Below are 22,128 nucleotides of genomic sequence, written 5' to 3' on the forward strand. Positions count from 1 at the left end.
TGTTATATTTTTAATGTAAATTGGATTATTTTTAATATTATTTGTTTGGCAAGACAGCGTGCTAAACCAGCTTCTTACATAATGATAATAATTCGCTGCAGGAATTTACACGCTACGTGCCTCATTGGGCGTAAGCCACATGTCGCTGAATTGACTCCATCTATTTTATATGCAAATTAATAGCATACGGCATACAATGATTCCTTGAAAAAATTCAGACTACACTTGTATTAGTTGTATTGCTCGCCTACTTGCAACCAACGTTGGACCCCGCCTGTCTCCAGTTATCATTACTGCTTCCATGATAACTCAACACGTGACAATTTCAGACAGCACTTCTATTAGTTGTATTTAGTTGTTCTGCTCGCCTACTTACAACCCTGTCTGTCTCCAGTTATCATTACTGCTTCCATGATAACTCAACACGTGACAAAATCAGACAGCACTTCTATTAGTTGTATTTAGTTGTTCTGCTCGCCTACTAACAACCCTGCCTGTCTCCAGTTATCATTATTGCTTCCACGATAACTCAACACGGTGACCATTTCAGACGGCACTCGTATTAATTTTATTTAGTTGTTTTGCTCGCCTACTTACAACCCTGCCTGTCTCCAGTTATCATTACTGCTTCCATGATAACTCAACACGGTGACAATTTCAGACGACACTTTTATTAGTTGTATTTAGTTGTTTTGCTCGCCTACTTACAACCCTGTCTGTCTCCAGTTATCATTACTGCTTCTACGATAACTCAACACAGTGACAATTTCAGACCGCACTCGTATTAGTTGTATTTAGTTGATTTGCTTGCCTACTTGCAATCAACGTTGGACCCCGCCTGTCTCCAGATATCATTACTGCTTCTACGATAACTCAACACAGTGGAAATTTCAGACGCCACTTGTATTAGTTGTATTTAGTTGTTTCACTCGCCTGCTTGCAACCAATGTTGGACCCTGCCTGTCCCCAGTTATCATTACTGCTTCCATGATAACTCAACACACCTTTCAAAAGTGATATAAAGTTATTACAAACACTAACCTATTTAACCTAGTTTTGGTTTCATCAATTTTCATGACCTAATAGTATAGTACAATAATAAGTGTGTACATATCATAATAAACTACAATTTGGAAGGCATCCATTTAATAGATAACCAACACCTTTGCTATAGGTCACTTAAATTGGTCCGCTACTTTTGGTGACTTAACAGGGGTGCCCGGGTTGATGAGGTGAGGTTTGTCTAGGTCTTGGCGGCGGATGCATTTGCCCACCTACTGCGTGGCGGGCCGATCGGGAGAGACTGTTTGAGGGAGACCTTTTGACCTCTCCAGCCGGACTCTCTCGACCCATCATTTTGCACTGCGGTGGGAGGGATGGATCCATACGTCCGTCACTCCTGGACACATGGACCCCCAGATTCCTACCCACCCCTTATACCTTTTTCCTTCCCAGAACTTCTCCTCTCCTTCATTTCCCTAAAAATTCCCACCACACAGCATACCCATAGATGACGTAGGCCCTGAGGAAAATTATTTTCCTAGTTAGTGGATATCTTTAGTTAATTAACAAATACAAAAGATTGTTTCTGAGACAGTTTAGTTATGCATAATAAATATGTAGGTACTGTATTGTCGTAATTTGTAACATGCCAACATACTATATCATACCCGGAGACAAATTGCTGATAAAATATTGGTAATTTATTAAGAATATCTTCAAATTATTCGTAATCCGGTCAATGAATTTGTAGGTTTCTTAATAAATTTTTAGTAAATTACGAACGTATTATGTAGGAACACGGGTTCATAAAAATCATAATAATTTCGCATTTGGTCATTGTATATTATCATGGCAAAAGCAGGTACTGCGATACGTTAAGAATTTCCTAAAAGTTTGCACAAAATCAAAAAAACGCGGCCATTTGAGATACCTCCATCGACAAGAAACGCTAAAATAGTTATTTGTTATTATTTGTTTTTGTGGGTAATCTGTTAGGGCCGCTATCACCTCAGGTATTATCGGCGGCCACACGCCGAGAAACGTCGGCAAATACAATGCATAGTTATTATTAACTGCAGAAAAGGCGGCGATTAGCGTCGATAAGACGGTTTATTCGCACGACCGCCATCTTGAATCGCACGCAACAGCTGATTACGTCGCTTGACTCCCCGCTGCAATTTGCACGAGGTCGTTGTTCCCGCCCCAATCCTAATTGAAACATTATTATATGAACATATCTAATAATAATAATAATAATATGTGTGTATGCGGTATCTTTACCAGTTATTGATTAATTGGCAGCATATTAATGTAGATTATGCTTCTTTTGAAATTTTGTTTTATCGGTTTTTTTGGTTTTTGTTATTGTTACAGCTGTTTCAGCTTTCATTGCCATTTTCAAACTGTGGTTATAACCACGTTTAGACGACTTATTTTTATGATTCTATTTTACCCCCTTCCAATTTAAAAGACAAACAGAAATAGATATATAATAACAGAATATCAAATCTATTGTCACAATTATGTTATCAGTAAATCGGTTTACCGGTAATAAATCACTTTAAATTGGGAGGGGTTAAAATAGAAACATATAAATAAGTCGTCTAAAAGTGGTTATAACCACAGTTTGCAAATAGCCTTGAAAGCCGAAACAGCTGTATCAATAACAAAAACCATAAAATACTTGTAGAACTAATTATATTATTAAATGTGATTTTAATTAAATTAAAAGAAAATTGAGTTCTACGAATTAAACACAAAAACAATACACAACTTCAATTTAATAACAAAAACCATAAAATACTTGTAGAACTAATTATATTATTAAATGTGATTTTAATTAAATTAAAAGAAAAATTGAGTTCTACGAATTAAACACGAAAACAATACACAACTTCAATTTATCTAAATTATCAGAAAAGGCGAAAAATATTTGATGCCCTTTTATTGTATGTAATTACTAATTCAAGATTTGACTGCCCTGACGCTATAAGTTTTTTGTCATAACATTGGTCCTCTCAAACATACTAGATGTAATATATTATTTGACAACAATAACTTCGTATTCAATTCTGTTATGGAGAGGGTACATAGGCTGGGCAATGAGTTTATAAATGTCGCTGATATTTTAATTCTAAATCCTAGACACCTTCAAATCAAAATTAGTTCAGAACTTTTTAGTTTGGCAATGTAACGTGGACGTCACCCTTTCAATGACTGGTCAATAAATAAATCTAACAGTTTTCCGGCAACTATCATTCTATCATCACTATTTAGTATTCGAAAATAAAATCTGCTTACGACAAGTTCGCTTGTCGCGACGGTCAATATACGAATGATGTCGTCGTTTTTTCAAGACATACTGGAACTTTTCTGGTTCCAAAATGATTGTCATGTGGTTTGTCTCCAGCTCGTCGAAATGATGCCCGGATTTTATGTCAGGTCATCTCTTCTTACATCAATGGTTCTGCCTCTTCAAGGTGTGGTGGGAAGACTTCGCTCTCTAAATCTTCAGAGGTGGCAATTACATGGATTAGTATCGGATCAGGCTGTGAACACTGTACCGTGAGTGGCCTGGCACATTCGCAAGACGCGTTACGGCTTGGCTGATTGCGTTATTATTGCTGGTCGCCTAATAAACTAACAAATTATTGTCGGTGGCGCAACTCCCGAGGTCGACGTTCTCGCGTTATGAGGGCTGTATCATTCTACTGACTGTACTCGAAGTGAACTTATTGTCATGGGAACTTTCGAGATTATTTTATAAAAGTTTTGGTACCTTGCTTTTTATTATTTTGACGCGCCTTTAGATTTTCAGATGTTCCTCTGAGAGCTCTGTTGAAACTTTCCATCTTATAAACTATGCGGGTATCATGAAGAAAAGTTAAAAAGGAGCTCTCAGCGGCAGAGCCGTAGTTAATCATAGCTGAAGTCCCCGGGATTGACCGAGCTTTAGACAGAGTTTTTCTAAATCAAATGTAGACAGTCATTTTTCTCTTATTTTGAATGTCAAGTGTGCAAAATTTCATCAGGTAGGTAGTATTAAATTTCTGGTGGGAAAGTGGTCGAAGGAGGAGTGGTTTTTCGAAATCTAATGTAGACCGTGACCATCCTCTTGTTTTGAAGGTCAAGTGTTTTTGTTGTTACATCAACACCACACAGCAGGGAAAAATTATTTCCCTTTGCGCCTACGTCATCTCTGGGGCTGCTGTGTGGAGGGTTTTTTTGAGGAGAGGAAGGAGTGAACATAGTTCTTGAAGAGACCCATGTTGTAGTGGCGAAGAAACATAGGCTGTCAATTCGTTCCACAGCCGAGAAGTTGAACTCAAGAACAAGTCATAGAATCGACCCGTTCTCATGTGACTAATGTCATCCGTGTACAAATGTCGAGCGCGCGTTTGACGTGTTTCCCGATGATGCACCGGTGCCGAAGGGATAAATAACGCTTTATCCTCGGATAAGGTCAGAACAAGGACAGCATGACTACCTGACGCCTGTTAAGATAGGGTAATGTATCAAACGGACCGTCTGTTTCTTAGTCAAGGGTTTTTATGTTTAAGTTTATGTTCTCAAGGCTAGATTCGTATCCGCAAATTTATAGAGACACTTTGCACCGCTGACGCACGAATCGCTGGTCTAACATAACCTAACCTAACGAGTTATTCGCTGAACGTCATGACTACAGGCACGTCCACTTGCCAATTTAGTTTCAACCTGCATCGTATCGACGTCATTAATTGGGAGGTCACATCTCTACCCGCGGTCATTGATTCTTTATTTTTATTGCAACTTATTAATATTTATATAAAACCCATGGAATTGGCATTGTTTTTTTATATGTGGTACGTGATTTTTATCGCGGACCGCTTTTCCGTTCATAGTTTTTTTTTAATTTGCGATTTTTTTTATGACGTAGATTTGTGCATTTTTTTAGACACTAATAATTATAATAACATGGCATTTATATGCGCAGTTTAGTGTCATTTCACTTCAAGCGCGCTTAACTATAACAAACTTAAAAACGGTAACCAACTGACGTGTACCAAAACCTCCTAGATCACAAGGCCGGGACACTCATTTAATGCAGCCTCCTAACTTGTATGGGATTTAACAAAAAAAAAATTTCAATTTATTCTTATTTATTAAAATATTTTAGCTAAAATTAAAAATACATTTTATGGAGATTCCTATACAAGTTAGGATGCTGATTGGATTCAGTGTCCCGGCGTTGTGACATATGAGGCTAAAAAGACGAAACTGAAATTTTGGTCTTTGGCAACTGAGATGTTGGATGAATTCTCCGCTGAGTTTCCAGTGACGACATGTGGAAGAATTTTGTTTTAAAATCGTTTTTGATAAAAAAATGAAAAAGTCACCAGAGACCAAAATTTCATTTATATTTTTTACTACAAATAATGTCAAGAATCACTTAACACTTTGTATATAGATTAGACCATGGTAGTTATACAGAGTTTTCCAATATGAGGTGTTATTTTGATATTCAATCGTAAAAGATCAATGGTTTCGTAGCTTGTGTGGCACGTAGCGCCGTCTTGTTGAAAGTAAACGTTGTCCAGATCAATACCATCCAATTCCGGCCATAAAAAATCATTAATCATCTCTCGATAGCGCAATCCATTCACCGTAACTGTTGCTCCAGCCTCATTTTCGAAAAAGTAAGGTCCAATGACTCGTAAACCGCACCAAACAGTCACACGTTGGGGATAGAGAGGATTTTCAACAATAACTCTTGGGTTTTCCGAGCCCCAGATGCGACAATTTTGCTTGCTGACGAAGCCACCGAGGTGGAAATGGGCCACATCACTTACGATGATTTGCATTTGATTCACTCAAGTGAATTTTAATAATTTCAATGCGTTGTTGAAGCGTGTATCGTTCCATTTTTATTAATGGCGTAGTTTCTACTTGTCGAATGTCAAAAAATGACAGCTTCAAAAGTAACATCTACCGAAATAGCGGGCTATTCAAAATAACACCTCTTATTGGAAAACCCTGTATATTGATATTGAGTTCGTCCTGTCGATTCATTTTATGCTCGACTTGGTTGGATTGTCGAGCTTAGCATGGCTTGGAACGTAATCCGTATATGGGCAGGAAGCCTAGATATTAGCAATATCATACGTATTGTCTATGATTTTAATAGAGGGCGATTTGTGCTTTTTCTTTGTAAAATCAAACTACTGTCTACGTGTGTGGTTTATCTATGCTTTCTAATTTCATCGCGAGATCGCGTTTCAAAATGCCAACGACAGCTGATTTTTTTAGCGGATTTTTTATAAAGTTCCCACTACAATATTTGTTTTGCTGGAGTCAATGCACTATTTATGAAATTGTGACAAACAAATCGCTGACACACTGCCAGAACGTTGAAAAAATCCTCTTATAATATCTTACCAGACTATTTGTCCATTTTAGATTGAATATCAATTAATAACGTCGCTCGATGAAAATATCAATCCATATTGATAATGTTATGCAATTTAGGTATATTTCGATGAGATGGAAGTAAGTAATTACTCACGTAAACGTCATATTTGACATTTGCTACTGCTAGCGCCGCGTTGTCTAAAAATGGAACTATTCTGCGGCTTACCATGGTTTAAGCGGCTGATTTAGCCCGCTTAAATTTGATCGAGGAATGTCGCACATAACTAGTATACGGACTGACTGATATTCAGAGCCATAATGATGAATCTTTTTTAGTATGAACGAAATAAGAGGTGTCTAAAAGCAACCAATGGAAGCCATTATTGATATTATTCAAGTAGGCACCCGGTACTTGCACAAATCCATCTTAAAATATATACACATAATATTTATGACTCAAGTAAAAATGTATTTTTCTTAAAACCCGCACATTTATTGCTGCGTGGGTAGACAGCCCTTTGCATTCAGAACCTTTGTACTGTTTTATATTCTTGCTTGACTGTAGCTGTATGCAAATTCCTTGCACAACTAAGTGCACACCTCTCGACAATGGACGACCTTTCCCATCTGTTCCTAGCAAATCTTTGCGGAAAGATACGACACCTAGCAAAAAAAGCATATTAAATTATATTTGTTAGATCATTTGCTTGTACTAAGATTTTGTCCTTTTTACTCGATGGTGAAAATTACACTATTTTACTGAATCTCGGTCACAAGACGCACCAGGCAGCAGGTTTGAATAGGCGGGAATTGCCTTCATTTCCCTTTCCTAGCCGCATCTCGTGTTGCAAAGGAATATGAAATGCATTAGTAAAGAGGGCACTGAATTCACAACACAATCGCATATATATTTGTGATCTTTTTACTTGGTGGTGTGTTACTGTAGTGCTTTTTTGGAGTATTATGGATAGACCGTTTTGCAGTTTTCGCGATCACCGACTTTCCTCGCCTTCTTGGTCTGTTGCGCAACGTAGAGCACGTGGCCGTTTGCCCTTCCCCTCTCCCTCACCGCTGTTACCCCTCGCCGCTTCCCCTTGTGATGTGCACGTTATTATGGTGGATTTTCTAGCCGGTGCTGCCATTGTGGAAAACGTCTACGTAAAATTTTTAGTGACGCCTCTGAAATTTTTCGATAAGTTTGCGTGCATTTATTTATAAGCACGAATTTGAATTTGTGTTTTTTTAGAATTGAACAAAAATTAAATCAAATAATAATCTCAGTTGTCTGATGTTTTGACGGTTTATAAACCTTAGTAATAAATCTGAGTGTATTTAAAAAAAAAAATTACATTTAAATTGTTTTTTATTTTTATTTTAAATAGTTTTAAGTAGGTATAATATCTCTAAATAGTATAAAATAAAGTCGCCATCCGCGTCTGTATGTTTGTGCGCTTAGTTCTTCGAAACTAAGTAACGGATTTTGATAGGGTTTTCATTATCATTTAGAGAATTTCTTCCAGAAGGTTTAAATATAAAATACATGTGTATTACACATACAGAAAGTAGAGAAAAGTCGATGTTTTTTGTTATCAATAATTAAAATCAACAAATATTTTATTAAGTACGCGAATTCTAGTACGCCCCACTATTTTACTAACTTAAGTACGCGAACTCTAGTACGCCTCACCTGTTTTTGGGACGTCCCCGACTCTAAAGCGTCACATTTCTTCAACGCAAGTTATAAAACACCTTCTTATCGCATAATAAACCCATTTATTTATCTCTTTTTAGATAAAGAATGACACCTTTCCAAGAATCGACGCGTTGAACTCGTTTTGACTGCATTTTTAAATTTGTCAAAACGTTATCGACATTATCGCCTCGTGGAGGCGAAAATCCCCGTGCGGTAAAGATTTGATTATTATTATTTATTTTTTTTATCGGGACATTACGACAATCTTAATAATCCATGATTGGTTTTCATTCGATAACACGTGTACTTATCTAAGATAAGAAAAATTGTACACATGCAAACTCTCTCATTATCATGTGTGGTTATCCAATGAAATGCATTAATTGGTAATGACACCTGACAGGACTTATAAATGGATATGATGGAATCGATTCATTCGAATTAATTTGGGGTTCGAAACGTTTTAGTCCATATTGAGATATTTTCAATTTCCAAGATTTTACACGGAGATTAACTAGACTAATTTATTAAAAATGTGGTCAAATTATTCTTTTTCTTGTTAAAAACGGTACTGCAGGCCTTTAACGAATGAATAATTGACGGATTTCATAACAAACTATCGTTAAAACACGAATGTGTTATGAAGATTCATAAAAAACTAATATTTTGGCATTTCGTCATTATATTTATCAGGATAAACATACCTGCATGAACACTTGTTCCGATGTATTTTAAATTTACTAATATTTTATTGAAAAATGGTTTGCCATCACGTTTTTAACAGGATTTTAATAAATCAACATTACTCATTTTTCTCCGTGCACCGTTCAGTTGTTTCCTACTCATACTTTTCCCTGGTTTTTACATTCTACGGTAGTCTGGCTCAAAGTGTAATTAATTAAAAAATATATTAAAGAATGTTTCGAAACTCTTAGTTTGGTTGTGCCCATCACTAGCTGTCATGACCAATGCAAATAATGGATTTATTTATTAAATGCCATTATCAACTCACAAAATAATGTCGACTCTTTTAAGATTTTCCGGCGTACTTATCGTCGTTAGCCGTTATCTGGTGGAATATTATTAATTTATTAGATACCCGTCTCCTTGACCCCACCGGCGATTAAACACGCACCGTGACCCTGCCGGACTGTGTCAATAATAATGTATTATCGAAGCGATAGCGCCAGTAATATGGTATATAACCATGTATATTTTACGATCGGTGGCCATTTTGGACAAGTTACGCAGAAAAGCACGCGCGCGCTGCTTATCAACCTACCCGACCTACGATGATAATGTTAGAAAAATTAACAACACTACGGCGGAAGCCACGAATTCACTGGAAAATCGCATCCACGTGTAAAAAAGTCATTTCATGAACAAGGTGCATTTCTTGTGCTGCTAGCATAGTATTTGTTCCTTTTTATTCATGCGTTAAATTTGTTTGAGGCTTTTCTGCGTACTGGCCGGGTGGGTACCGGTTTTTTTGCCCGTCAGCCGCTTGTAGATTCTATTTTTCCATACGTTCGAAAAACGTCTTCGCGCATGCACGCGTCCGCCCGCCGCCCGTGTTCTGTTTTCAAAATTTGAATTCACTTCGGCTACTTTATCCACGTAGGTACCGCATTGTTCGATTAATTATTGTGTTCCATATTTGAATTTTAAGTTATTGCTTTTTAATAAAATCGGTGAATACATATATTTTTAAATAGTTTCGAATTAAATTCCGAACAGCCTTATTTTATTATAAAATTTCTTGAGTTATAAATATATTTAATTCGTTGTTTGTTTCTAAGATCACAGCGGACTTTAGTTTTTTTGTATTTTGTGTGTGTGTTTTTTTTTAATTTTATGCTTTTATAGAATTTATATTTATTGTTTTGTGTCTTTGTGATAATTTCAGTTTGTTCAAAAACCCAAAAATACACAACAGGGAGTGTAATTTTATTCGCAAACAAAAAGTGAAGTGAAAAAAAACTGTTGTTCTTCGTTAGATTTCGACGATTTCCCGAATGGGGCATCTTTACATATTCGTTTTAAAGTAGTTACATCTTTTATTTAATTTGTTTTGTGTATAAAAGAGAAGAAAAAACTGCATTCTTATTGCAGTCTTGTTGAGTAGAATGGGCGTCCTCATGGAATCAAGCCAGGCCAATCAATCGAGAGCAGGCCAGGGATTCCGGCCAGTCGACTGCTACCTCCAGATGTACGACAAGCAACCAAGCCATCAGCAGCCACATCAACACCACCAGCAATTGCAGCATGTCAACAAACTGCAGCACCAACAACTAAATTCCAATAGAATTCAACAGCAGCAACTGAGTATCATCAGATCCCAGCAACAGACTGTGGATAAACTGCAACAGCAACAAATTGTGGACAAGCTGCAGCAGCAACAGCTGAATGGCAATAGATTTCAACAGCAACAGCTGAATGTCAACATAATTCAACAGCAACATCAGAATGTTGACAGGCTGCAACAACAACAGCAACAGCAAATCGTCGACAAACTACAGCAGCAACAACTTAATGTCAACAAGTTGCCGTATACTTCGTACGTGCGCCAGCAAACCTTGAGAGAACCTTACCATATTGAATTCCCTCAACGCTACATCAAAGAAGAAAGCGAAGACATTGATGTGGAAGAGCTGGATGTGGTCGCAGTTTCCCCTCACGATAGAGTGACATGCGTGCAAAGTTCCGTTCTCGTCCGTACGGAATCCAACGGACACGCTCGAGGTGGTGCAGTGTCACCACGGGAGAGGACCAACAGCCTCAGTTCCGCGCTGGTCCGGCCGGACTCGAACGGAAGCGGCGGCTCGCCCTTGCGCCGCAAGTACGAGGATGACAAGTATGAGCAGGCGGAAGCGGGCGGAAGGCCGCCCAGCCCCCGGGTGACCTCTATGCCGCCACCGAAAAAGAAGTGGATGAGGAATTATATGGGTAAGAATTATTTTCATTGATTATTAATTTCACAATTAAACTCGAAATAATTTCAAAATGTAATTTTTTCTTAAAATTTCTGAAATCCAGAGGAGTTCCGCTGCTAGGAACCGTTTTCGACATTCGTTGTTTGACCAAATTAGCTAAAGGTGCTTGTCTATTGTTTTAACCTCCTTATAAACGACGCGACATATAAGCAAATAAAGGGTTATAACGTAACTCTCAGCGGCAAGGCTGATCAAAAAATGTATAATTTATACTATTTGTGTATGACTGGAAACGCGTCACGTGTAAATTACCGAATACGACTATTTCAAGTGTTCTTTTAAAAATTAGTTTGTTCCCAAAACTGTGCAATTTATTGTACAAAAATATGTATATCTATATGGGACGTGTGGGATAGCACTAACCTCCCTATATCCTGGAATAAAAATTATTATTATTATTTTAGTGTATGATCGGAAACGCGTTATATATATGGATAAAGCTTTTCAGTTACCTATCAGATAGAACAATGGGTTTATGTAGCTATTTCAAGTGTTCTTTTAAAAATTAATTTAATCCCAAAAGTGTATAATTTACAATATTTGTGTATGATTGGAAACGCGTTATACAGGAAAAAAATAACTTTTTTGAATAGAAATAAATTTATTATATAATAAACAAAATAAAAATTTTGGAATGATAAAAAATTCTTGTATATGTAAAGTGCCCCATTCATAATGTAATATTCATTTACTGCTTTTCAGCTATCTATCAGATAGGACACTGGGAATGTAGCTATTTTAATTGTTCTTTTAAAAATTAATTTAATCCCAAAAGTGTATAATTTACAATATTTGTGTATGATTGGAAACGCGTTATATATATAAAGTGCCCCATTCATCATTATAATATTCATTTACTGCTTTTCAGCTACCTACCAGATAGGAAAATGGGTTTATGTAACGATTTCAAGTGTTCTTTTAAAAATTCATTAGAATATTATTATTAAAAGTATATGTTTATAATAGATGTTAAAAAAAAAACAATTTTTCGCACGTAATCATGATTAAAACAAGTGTTTTTATCTCCCCTCTTTAAATTTTATGTGTTAGTTTATTCCCTTCTGCATTTTCGCTATCGAAGATAAAACGATTACATATTTGATTATTCTGTCGCTGTTTTTAGAATCGTATTATTTACATCTGCCGCCATTCACAAAGACTCGCCAAACAGTGTTGTGTACTTAATTTCACACACGTTAGGTGCATGTAACACATTCCACTGGACAAAGTCAACACGTAATAATCTTTCTGTTTACCGGACTGTTTCGCGGACATAGTACGCATAAGTTTGATATTTTATCATTTATCCCTTTTTGTAATTTCTGCGTTATACCCCCGTTAATCATTATTGTTTTTGTCTCCCCTCCCCTAAAATCATTGCCCATCCAATTGCCCCGCTTTTGCTATCACGATAAGTGCCTAACTCGAGCCATTTTATCGTTGAAACATTAAAAAGTCCATGTAAACGTGCCAGACTACTAGACGGCGGAGCGCCATGTTTGTTTTGCTGCCCGGCCGGCTGATAAAGTAGGCACTTAATCGTCCTAACCTACCATCACTAGTCTTGAGTACGCAGTACCTACCTAACTGACCCGGCGACCTTCCAGCCCATGGAACTAGTTAACTCTTAGTTCCAGCCCTATTCCGACCGCATATACCGAAAAAACTGCTAGCAAAATAACGACCCGAGTAAAAACAACAAATCATTATGGCTCTCGTATCATTTGTTGGTTTAATATTTGGTAAGGCCTTTTTGTGAGGTGTGCCGTGCTTGTGGAAAAGTCTGAACGTCTCCGTCCGGGGTTTTCCTGCGCTTGCAGGGAGACGCACGCAAGGACGCGGGAGCTGGTTCGCTTTTGGGTCACGGCTGCAGGCGGCGCGCGAATCGAGCGCCCTGACGCATTTGAAATTGGAATGCATTCTATTTTGTTCTGAGAGAGGGGGAAAATAAAACCGTCTGAAGAAGTGCCATTTTTGAAAGATCGAATGTTCATTGATTTTGAGGTTTTCTCATACATTTATACTATTCTGTTTTTTGACTCTATTGTTGATTGCCATCCATTTAGAATTAATTTAAAAATTATACTGTTATACAGATCGACATACTAAATTTTTCAGTTGATGACGTATTTGTAAATTCATACACAATCTCCTACTGACGGCCTCCGTGGTTGTGTTTTTACGATTCTTGGCAACGAATCCGGAGTTCGCAAATTCAAATTCCGGCGCGCGCAAGTAAATTTTGTTTGATTAATTTGTGTTAATTCACAATTTATTCACTTTAAATACTATGTTTTCGGTACGTTCCAGAGTGGTGGATACTTTCAGTATCGACATTCGGAACCGAGACGTTGCTTTAAACAGCTTTAGCCGTGTTTGGTGATCAGATCTGAATAGCTAGATACTTCCCCACCTTCCTCTTCCCATCTCTTTCCCCTTCCCATTACCTTCAGCCTCACAAAACATCCCAAATGCATATTCCATAGTCAATCCAAATTGGCAGCAGTTGTATTCGCATAAAACTACTCTACGACTTGTTCACGACCTGCCTCAAGTATTAATTAGATTCGCGATTGCCAATTTCCGTTAAATGATATGTAATTCAATTGATAATTAGTTTAAATATATATTATATATAAATACTTCGTTTACTTAAAAAATGGTGTAAACAAAGTATTTAATTTAAATGTAATCAAAATGACGCCGCAAAGTAATTACTAATTAATTAACTAAAACAAAAGATCATTATTTTTTTTGGAATAACTTGATGAGTTTAACCCCATATTGTAATATTTAATTATTGAAGACAATAATAGAGATTCACGTAAATTTGAAACAGATAAAAGATATTAGATGCGACCTAATGCGATTTAAGGCGAAACTTTATGCTAAATCACTATTTTGATTAATCTTTATAACGAATTGGTGTACCTACATTATGAATACCAAAAATATGCTTTAGATATATTTAAGGTTTTCCTAACGTTTCGCTTGAGTAGAATACAAATAAAAATATAAATTACTTAATAAAAAATATAAATGTAAACGTTTTTCAATAGAAATGTATGAACGCGTAAAGGAAACAACTTTTAAAAAATACAGTATTATAGCTAAGATTATCTGTGACAGTTTCACTTGATTAACTTTTTTGCTTTCTTATAAAATTATTTACAAAATAAATAAAAACCAGTTTTGTGCTTGAAATCAAACGTTTCTAGACTCCGTTTGTCAAGCGATTTTAATGCCTATTACCTACAATAAAAGGTATACCAAGAATATGCACATTTTTTGCTTGTAGCTTCCTCTTAAGAATCGCTAATATTATCTTCAATAATTAAATGGATGGTTAGTTTGTTTTTCTAATCACGTCTTGGGACGGGTTTAAAAACTTGTGTTAATCTTTAGGAATGCTGAATGTATATCCGAATTATTATTATTTCATAACCCTGTAACGTGCCTATACAACAAGCATTTATAATTGATAACCTTTTAATCTATTTTCAATTAGGCAATCTTACAGTTAATTGCATCATGGATAACTGACTATTTTTCCTTATTGAAATGTTAACCAATCGTTTTAAAATAATTATTATCAAATTATACAAACACTTTTTTATCAATTAACTCCTCAAGCTAATTTGTCCAGTTTTGGGAACGGACAGCTATTTATTACGCGTAGAGTCAAATTTCAAAAGTCGGTCTCGTAGAAATCATTGTCTCCCTTGCCACCATAGTTAGAAATATCGACTAAACGGTGTTAGAAAGAGATAACACCAACCTTTATATTATTTTAATAATTAAATAATTCGCTTCAATTGATAAATCCCTTCCTACAGCACTACCTTAATCCGCCTCACAATGCCGCCCAACCGGGTAGCGACATAGTTCCCCTGTCTTTATACTGTCACAGGGTTGCTCTTGTCTGACCGCTTCGAGCTAGGAAGCAATGCGAGGACGTTATTTTGTTACATAACTACTTTCAGTTGTTCACCTAGAGCTGTTGTTTTCTGTCATGCTTTATAAATCATTTTTGTATTCTAATAATAATATTTGGATGATTTATTAGCGCCGTTTTTGTGCAAAATCACCTCAAGGGCGCTGAACAAATATATAATACACTTCTACAATGATCTACTAACTATATATGGAGAGAATATACAGTACCATACTTACCTGGTAGGTCACTTGAGATTAACACTTAATTAACATTAACTAATTGTTTATTAGCGAAATTTAGATACAGGATTTAGGACATAATTGGATATAGCTGGACTTTCTCTCAAGAATGGTATTTTTAATTTAAGACAGCTTAAAAAAGTTAGTTTTTAGTTTAGACCTGAATTCTGTTAGACTTGTTATGGATCTTAGTTCCGGTGGAAGTTTATTCCAAGCCTTTGGCCCAGATATTCCGAATGCGCGATCACCAAACAGTATTTGACTTGCACGGATTGTTTGCAAAAAAAATGAATCTGTATACGTAGGTGGTACTTATACAGTGTGTTAAGGGTCTACTTGACTTACTGTAACCAGTGATTCCTGACATTATTGAATTTAAAAATAAATAAATAAAATTAAAAAGCATCGAAAATGTCACCGGAGATCAAAATTTCATTATTTTTTTTACACTTTAAAACATTCAGCTGTATAAAATCAAAACTGTTCTATTTATTTTGTTTAGCAATTATTATCAATTTCTAAGTTCAATGAAATGCGTTTCTTGTTTAGCGTAATTTACATAGTTTATATTTGTGTATTAGAATTAATTGCAGTGTTGTTTGTTTGGGAAGTAAATTCTTCATTTCGTTGCTATTCATTTTGTAATAATGACCTTCCTAGATTTGCTTTCGAGCTATATATTATGTGCGTGGCTCGAAATAAAGTGTTTACGATAAGTAACATGGAAAATTTCGCAATTGGCTTGGAATACCGAACTTTGTAGTAACGCGACCTACTATTTTGAATTTGAAAGACAAATCTTTACGACCCACCTAGATAATTCAAAGAAATCTATATTAATCTCTAGATAGTATAAAATAAGGTCGCTGTCCGCGTCTGTCTGTTTGTGCGCTTAGTTCTTCTAAACTAGGCGACGGATTTTGAAAGAGTTTTCACTAACATTTAGAAAATCTGGCTAAACCTTATGAGATACATCAAAATAATGTACTACGGAATTTTATTTTATCTTTAAAAGGTGTACAGAAAAGTCCGTGATGGTATATCGTCGATCTAGTTCGTTTTTGTCCAACAGACCAAATCGTAAATCGGGAGAAATAGCGCTTCAAAGTTTTTTTTACGAAAATATCAAATACCACTAAATAAACTCATTCTAAGTTTACGAAAATGATTTAAATTGATAGAAATTATTATTTTTAATTAAAATTCGTTCAAAATGTTTAAAATTACGCAGAAAACACTTTTTTAATTTGGATGCAAGACAAAGTGTTGGACAAACACGCTCGGAATGTTGTTTAATTTTGGTAGACTAAAGACAAACTACGTCTTGAAAACACATTAAAAATGTTTTTTTTTTTACTTATATCGTATAAATGAGTGTTTTCTGAGAAAAACTGCACACTTAACTCAATTTCGCCAAAAATGGTCTGTTGGACAAAAACGAACTAGAGCGACGATATGTCTATCTGCTAAGGATAACCCTCAGAAACGCCGGGTACATGTTAGCTAGTACCTTCTAAATAAGTACGTACATGGTATTACAAGGTGATGATAGATTCATTTGAAGAAGTACTTTGAGCACGTACATTTTAATGTAAGTTATGTTTTGTTTCACAAATGGGCCACCTTTCATGTATACGCAAGTACCTACTTTTCTACCAAAGGTATACCGCTGCGTTGTACCATCTCTTTCTGTTGCATGCATTGATCGAAAGAGTGAGAGGTTACAGTGGAGTTTTCAGCAGCAGGACTACGTAGGTACAGTCGTTTCTGCCAAGTTCCTACCCTAGGCACATCTGTGCACGGTACACGAAGGCGTAAAGGTGCTTACATAATTATTATCGAACGTTTTCTTACATAACAACCTCTTAACGGAACAGGTGAGTAGGTACCGCCGATAATCAGCGAGAGTAGATAATTAGCGTCATTGATCCCTTCAGAACTGGTGCATAGTCGGGAAACACGCCAAAACTTTTGTACACGGTTGAAATTATTTGTCACATGAGAACGGGTCTTTTCTACGACTCATAAATTCAACCAATTCAACAGCTCTGGAACGATCTGTCGATATTTTTGTTTTAACTCACTAGTTATAAATCTTAGTTGTAATTCAATAGCTATACAAGGTGTCCGGGGGTAAAGTACGCTAACTTCGGGAGGTTATTCTACACGATTATATAAGTAAAAAAGACACGAACGTCGTGCTGGCACTGTTGGTGGACGCGGTGCACTCTCTGGCTGCAGCAGCTGGTCCAGTTTCCTTACCACCTCGGATTCTGCAGAGTCTCCATCTTCGTGTCACCTGTTTCTGTACTTCATCACCTGTTTCTGTACTTCATTTTATTTAACTTAATTTCAATTTATTTTTGTAATATTTATATTTTTTGTAATACCTGCATCAACTGTAAAGCGCCCCTGAGGTGATATCTCACAAAAGCGGCGCTATACAAATTGTCTTTGATCTTATTGAAAATAACAATGGCATTTCGAAAAAAATTATTCAATCTTTTTTGCTTCTCAGAGTCACCTCCCGAAGTTTGTGCATTTTACCCCAGAAACTATTTATAAATCTTAGTTATTAGTCCCTAGTAATAAATCTTAGCTCTAAGTTATTAGTTATAAGTCGAAGTGATTAAGTTGAAGGTTAAATATGTATATTGAATAGTAAAGCGCCCTTATCATTATTATTATAACAGTACCTACCTAATCGCTATCTGGTGTCATTTTGTCTACTTTCGTATCGCATCTTTCTTGTGATATGTCGCCATTCGTCACATGGGCACGAGTCTATTATCTACTGTTTACATCAAGGGGCGTACTACATACCTAGCTGCTTGTTGCTTCATTGTGTTTAAGAAAAGTTGGCAGTGATTTATTGATTATAGTAGTATGTACTGGTACTTGCGGCTTGTGTAATAGTGTTAGGTTGTAAGGTGTGTGTATTTGTATGTGTCACGTTGAAAACAAAGCCGAGAGACGAAGGCTTAGCTGGATTAGAATCAGTGACTAGATTAAATACCTATATAATAAGAGCATACCAATAAAATCTATAAAACGGTAGCACAAAAATGGCTGCCAAGATGGCAACCACGCCTGATCTTTTCCATGGTTATTATTCAGTGGTTTGACATTTTATTGACATTTGAAGGCAACAACAATTATTTCTTTCTTATCATAACCTATTCCATTAAAATAAAATCTTTTTTTTGTACAATATTGTATTATTTCTGGCAACCCTTGCACTCTGTAGTAAATGTCAATGAAATTATAATCAATTTTCAAAATGTGAATTCGTCTTTTTTCATGATATGTGTTTTTATTTATTTTTTACTCTAACTAACTAACTAACTAACTAACCATCACGCCGTTTCCCCGCAGGGGTAGGCAGAGAGGACGGACCGCCAAACAACTCTGTCTTGGCACACACTCCTTGCCTCATTCACATTCATACATCGTCTCATACATACTCTTCTATTGTTCTGACTCTTGACATGGCCCGACTCAAGTATCTGATTCACTTGGTCGTGCCATGTCTTCCTCGGGCGCCCCCGACTTCTGCTACCATTCACATTTGCATCGTATATTCTCCTTACACTCCTTTCTTCGCTCATTCGCTCTACATGCCCAAACCATCTAAGCGTCCCTTTCTTGATCTTACTCATTACGCTTACATCAGCCTTGCACTCTTTGCGGATATCCACATTCCTCACACGATCATACATGGTTTTACCACACATACGCCTCAGGGATCTCATTTCAACAGCATTCAATCTACTTTCATCCTTTCTTTGCCAGTTCCATGCCTCACTTCCATACATCAGGGTAGGTACCAGCACTCCATTGTGGACTGCAACATAGTTATACCGACATATACTGTTGTGAACACTGCTACATCCACACGGAGAAAAAATCGTATTGCTGATTTATTAAAATCCTGTTAACGTGACAGCATGCCATTTCCTAATAAATTATTAGTACTATATCGGAACACGTATTCTTGGTTAATCTTGTTATTATACAGGATGTATCGGCACGTACCCGACAAACTTTTACCAGCTATTCCTTAGCACATTTGGAGTAAAAAATATTATTGGCACTTTGCTGTCCGGTAACATTTTTTTTAATAAAAAATTTACTATTCATATTTTCACCACATGTCACCAATGTTTTATCCTTTGTCAAAGTTTGAAAACCCATCTGGCAATATTTTGTTCGAGTTTCGTTGAATAATGTACGTACGTACCTACGTTGGCGCGCTTTTACAATCACAACGACATAGCACGGCACCATTCGTCTCATTTTTAGCTATTATTATTTAGTGTGTACGAAAGAGCGAGGACACTTTTTGACACATTTGCTAATAACAGCTGCTGAACACGAGAAACAATGCAAATGACAGTGACGGAGTGTGGATTTTTTATTTATTTTTTGTTTTTAATGGAAAAAAATGTTACCGGACAGCAAAGCGCCCATAACATTTTTTACTCCAAATGTGCTGAGGAATAGCGGGTTAAAGTTTGTCGGGTACTTGCCGATACACCCTCTACTATAATGACAAAATGCGTCATCATAACACATTCGTGTTTTACATTTTATCCTATATGTCCTAAATCCTGTATCCAAATTTCGCCAGTAAACAATTAGTTAATGTTAATTTAGTTTTAATAATAATAATAACATGGCATTTGTATAGCGCAGTTTGGTGTCATTTCACTTCAAGTGTGCTTTACTATAATTAACTTAAAAACGATAATTTAGTATTAGTGGTCATGTTCTTAAAATAATTTCCACAGTGTGCCTTACCCAATACAGATTAATATTATAACACAAACTGTTTACACAAAGTGACAAAACTTAGAATAACAATAACAGCAGGACAGGATAAAACAAGAACACAAAAACTAAAACTTAATGTAAAACAAGAGGCAGTTTATGCTCAGAATCTTAAAAAAGGTACAATAAGGAGGCAACCGAAACTAAACAATTACCGGAAGTTTTAGAATATTGTAAAATATTGAAAAGAAGTTTTATGAATGGTAAGATTTTGTTTTTTAAGTGACCTACCAGTTACTGGTACTGTATATTGTCTCCATGTATAGTTGTAATAACATAGATCATTGTAGAAATGTATTATAAATATATTTGTACAGCGCCCCTGAGGTGATTTTACACAAAAACGGCGCTATACAAATCATCAAAATGTTATTATTATCATTATTACTGATATTTTACTAGGAAATCTGGCAAATCGTTAGTTAAAGGCTTGCAGTCTTGGTTGACCTCTAACCCTCAGGTCGCACAGCTTTTATTTATTTTTTTTTATTTAAGTACATAAAACAGGCATGGTGCCCAAGAATTTACATACATGGATGTTTAAATACATAATAACAACAAAAATAGTAACAAAATGAATAAGCTAAATATGCAGAAGTAAATAACAAATAAGAATGGGTAAAAGGTAAATACAAATATGTTCATAAACGATTTGTTATTGTCACACCTGTACTGGTGATACACTGATTAGGTAGGTACAATGTTGCTTCTCATTAAATAAAGGGTTTCATCACAATATCAGCTTAATATGATTAAAGGTAATACATTTTTTTTGAAGTGTTTAAATTGGTCATTAAAAATGTCTATTACATTATTAGAGCCATGTATAATGTTATAATTTCTTAATGTTCGCGGTACAGGGGAAAAATATCCTGTATTTGTGTGGTAGGCTTTAATATAGAAAATGTCGTTCATCCTCCTTGTTGATTTTCTTGATGGAATATTGATGTTAATTTGGGATAAAATGTTTGGTGTATCAACTGATGCATGTATAATTTTGTGTAGGAGCAGTACGTCAGAAAGTTAACTTTGAATGCTTTCCTAAATATTCACTTACCTGTGAAATGATATTTCTGTCGTTTTTTGTCGTTATTTTAAACACTTTTATACTCATTATTAATTTTTTGGTAAACTAATGTTTAAGACAAGATTTTTTATGCATAGCACAAAGGGTAACAATTATTTTTATAAGCAATAATTATTAGCCTGAAACACTCATCCACATTGAAAAATCTCCTGATAAAAGATATATAAATAATTGTTACTTTTATACTCGTTGACTGAATACTTACGTGGAATCGTGGAATTACGATTACGTGGAAATTACGTGGAATACTTACTTACGTGCATCTTGAATGTTTATTAATAAACTGATAAAATATTGTTTTTAAGCTAATATTTTATAATTAGCCCACTGACAGTTGGAATGAAATGGGCTATCAACAATTGCGTCACGCGTAATACTGGACAGAAGATTGGAATTTGACAATGTAGTTTTAAAAAAGAAAGTGGGCGATGTGGTTTTGCAACAGGGTGATTCTGAAAGTGTCTACCACTCTGAAACGTGCCGCAAATGTACTTTACATAATGTATTACTTTAAATGAATTAATAGTCAAATAACGCAAATTAATCAAATAAAATTTACTTGCGCCATTTGGATTTTAACTGGGGACTTTAACTTCTCAGCCGAGGGTCGTAATCACTCGAGTATTGACTGAGTAATCGCTGATATTTAAATCTTTACACATTGTTTAGTCGATTTTTATTAAACAAAACTAAATACAAACAAAGAAATGACGTAGCAAAGTCATTACTATACAATTCTGTAAATTTATTATCTGTTCGTGCTATATTGTGGCTTAAAATTGCGAGTCAGCATACATCTCAATCTGAACATAATAAAATAGTGACACATGTTCATAATACAAGACTAATTGCAAACGATGGACTTGTAGTTCCCAGATACCTGAATAAATACGGTCAAAGAACTCTAGAATACCTCGTTCCAATAATTTACAACATGTTACCAAACTCAATAAAAAGCT

General features: G+C 35.7%; 1 protein-coding gene across 3 annotated transcripts in view; it reads left to right on the top strand.

Annotated features, from left to right (window-relative positions):
• The window catches only part of LOC149412735 (uncharacterized), a 207,580-nt gene that overhangs the window by 21,789 nt on the left and 163,663 nt on the right, over window positions 1–22,128 (top strand). The window contains exon 2 of one of the 3 annotated variants that reach the window (XM_089645644.1): window positions 10,020–11,029. The exons of 1 other annotated variant lie outside the window; for it this stretch is intronic. In XM_089645644.1, coding sequence (XP_089501770.1) covers window positions 10,210–11,029 — 820 coding nt within the window. In that variant the 5' untranslated portion in view covers window positions 10,020–10,209. Of the gene's footprint in view, window positions 1–9,435; window positions 11,030–22,128 lie in introns of those variants that run through there. One more of the 3 variants, XM_089645643.1, reaches the window with a different exon arrangement.

The sequence above is a fragment of the Hesperophylax consimilis genome, chromosome 22 (genome assembly GCF_061612785.1).
Source record: "Hesperophylax consimilis isolate HC1 chromosome 22, BYU_Hcon_1.0, whole genome shotgun sequence".
NCBI lineage: Eukaryota > Metazoa > Arthropoda > Insecta > Trichoptera > Limnephilidae > Hesperophylax > Hesperophylax consimilis.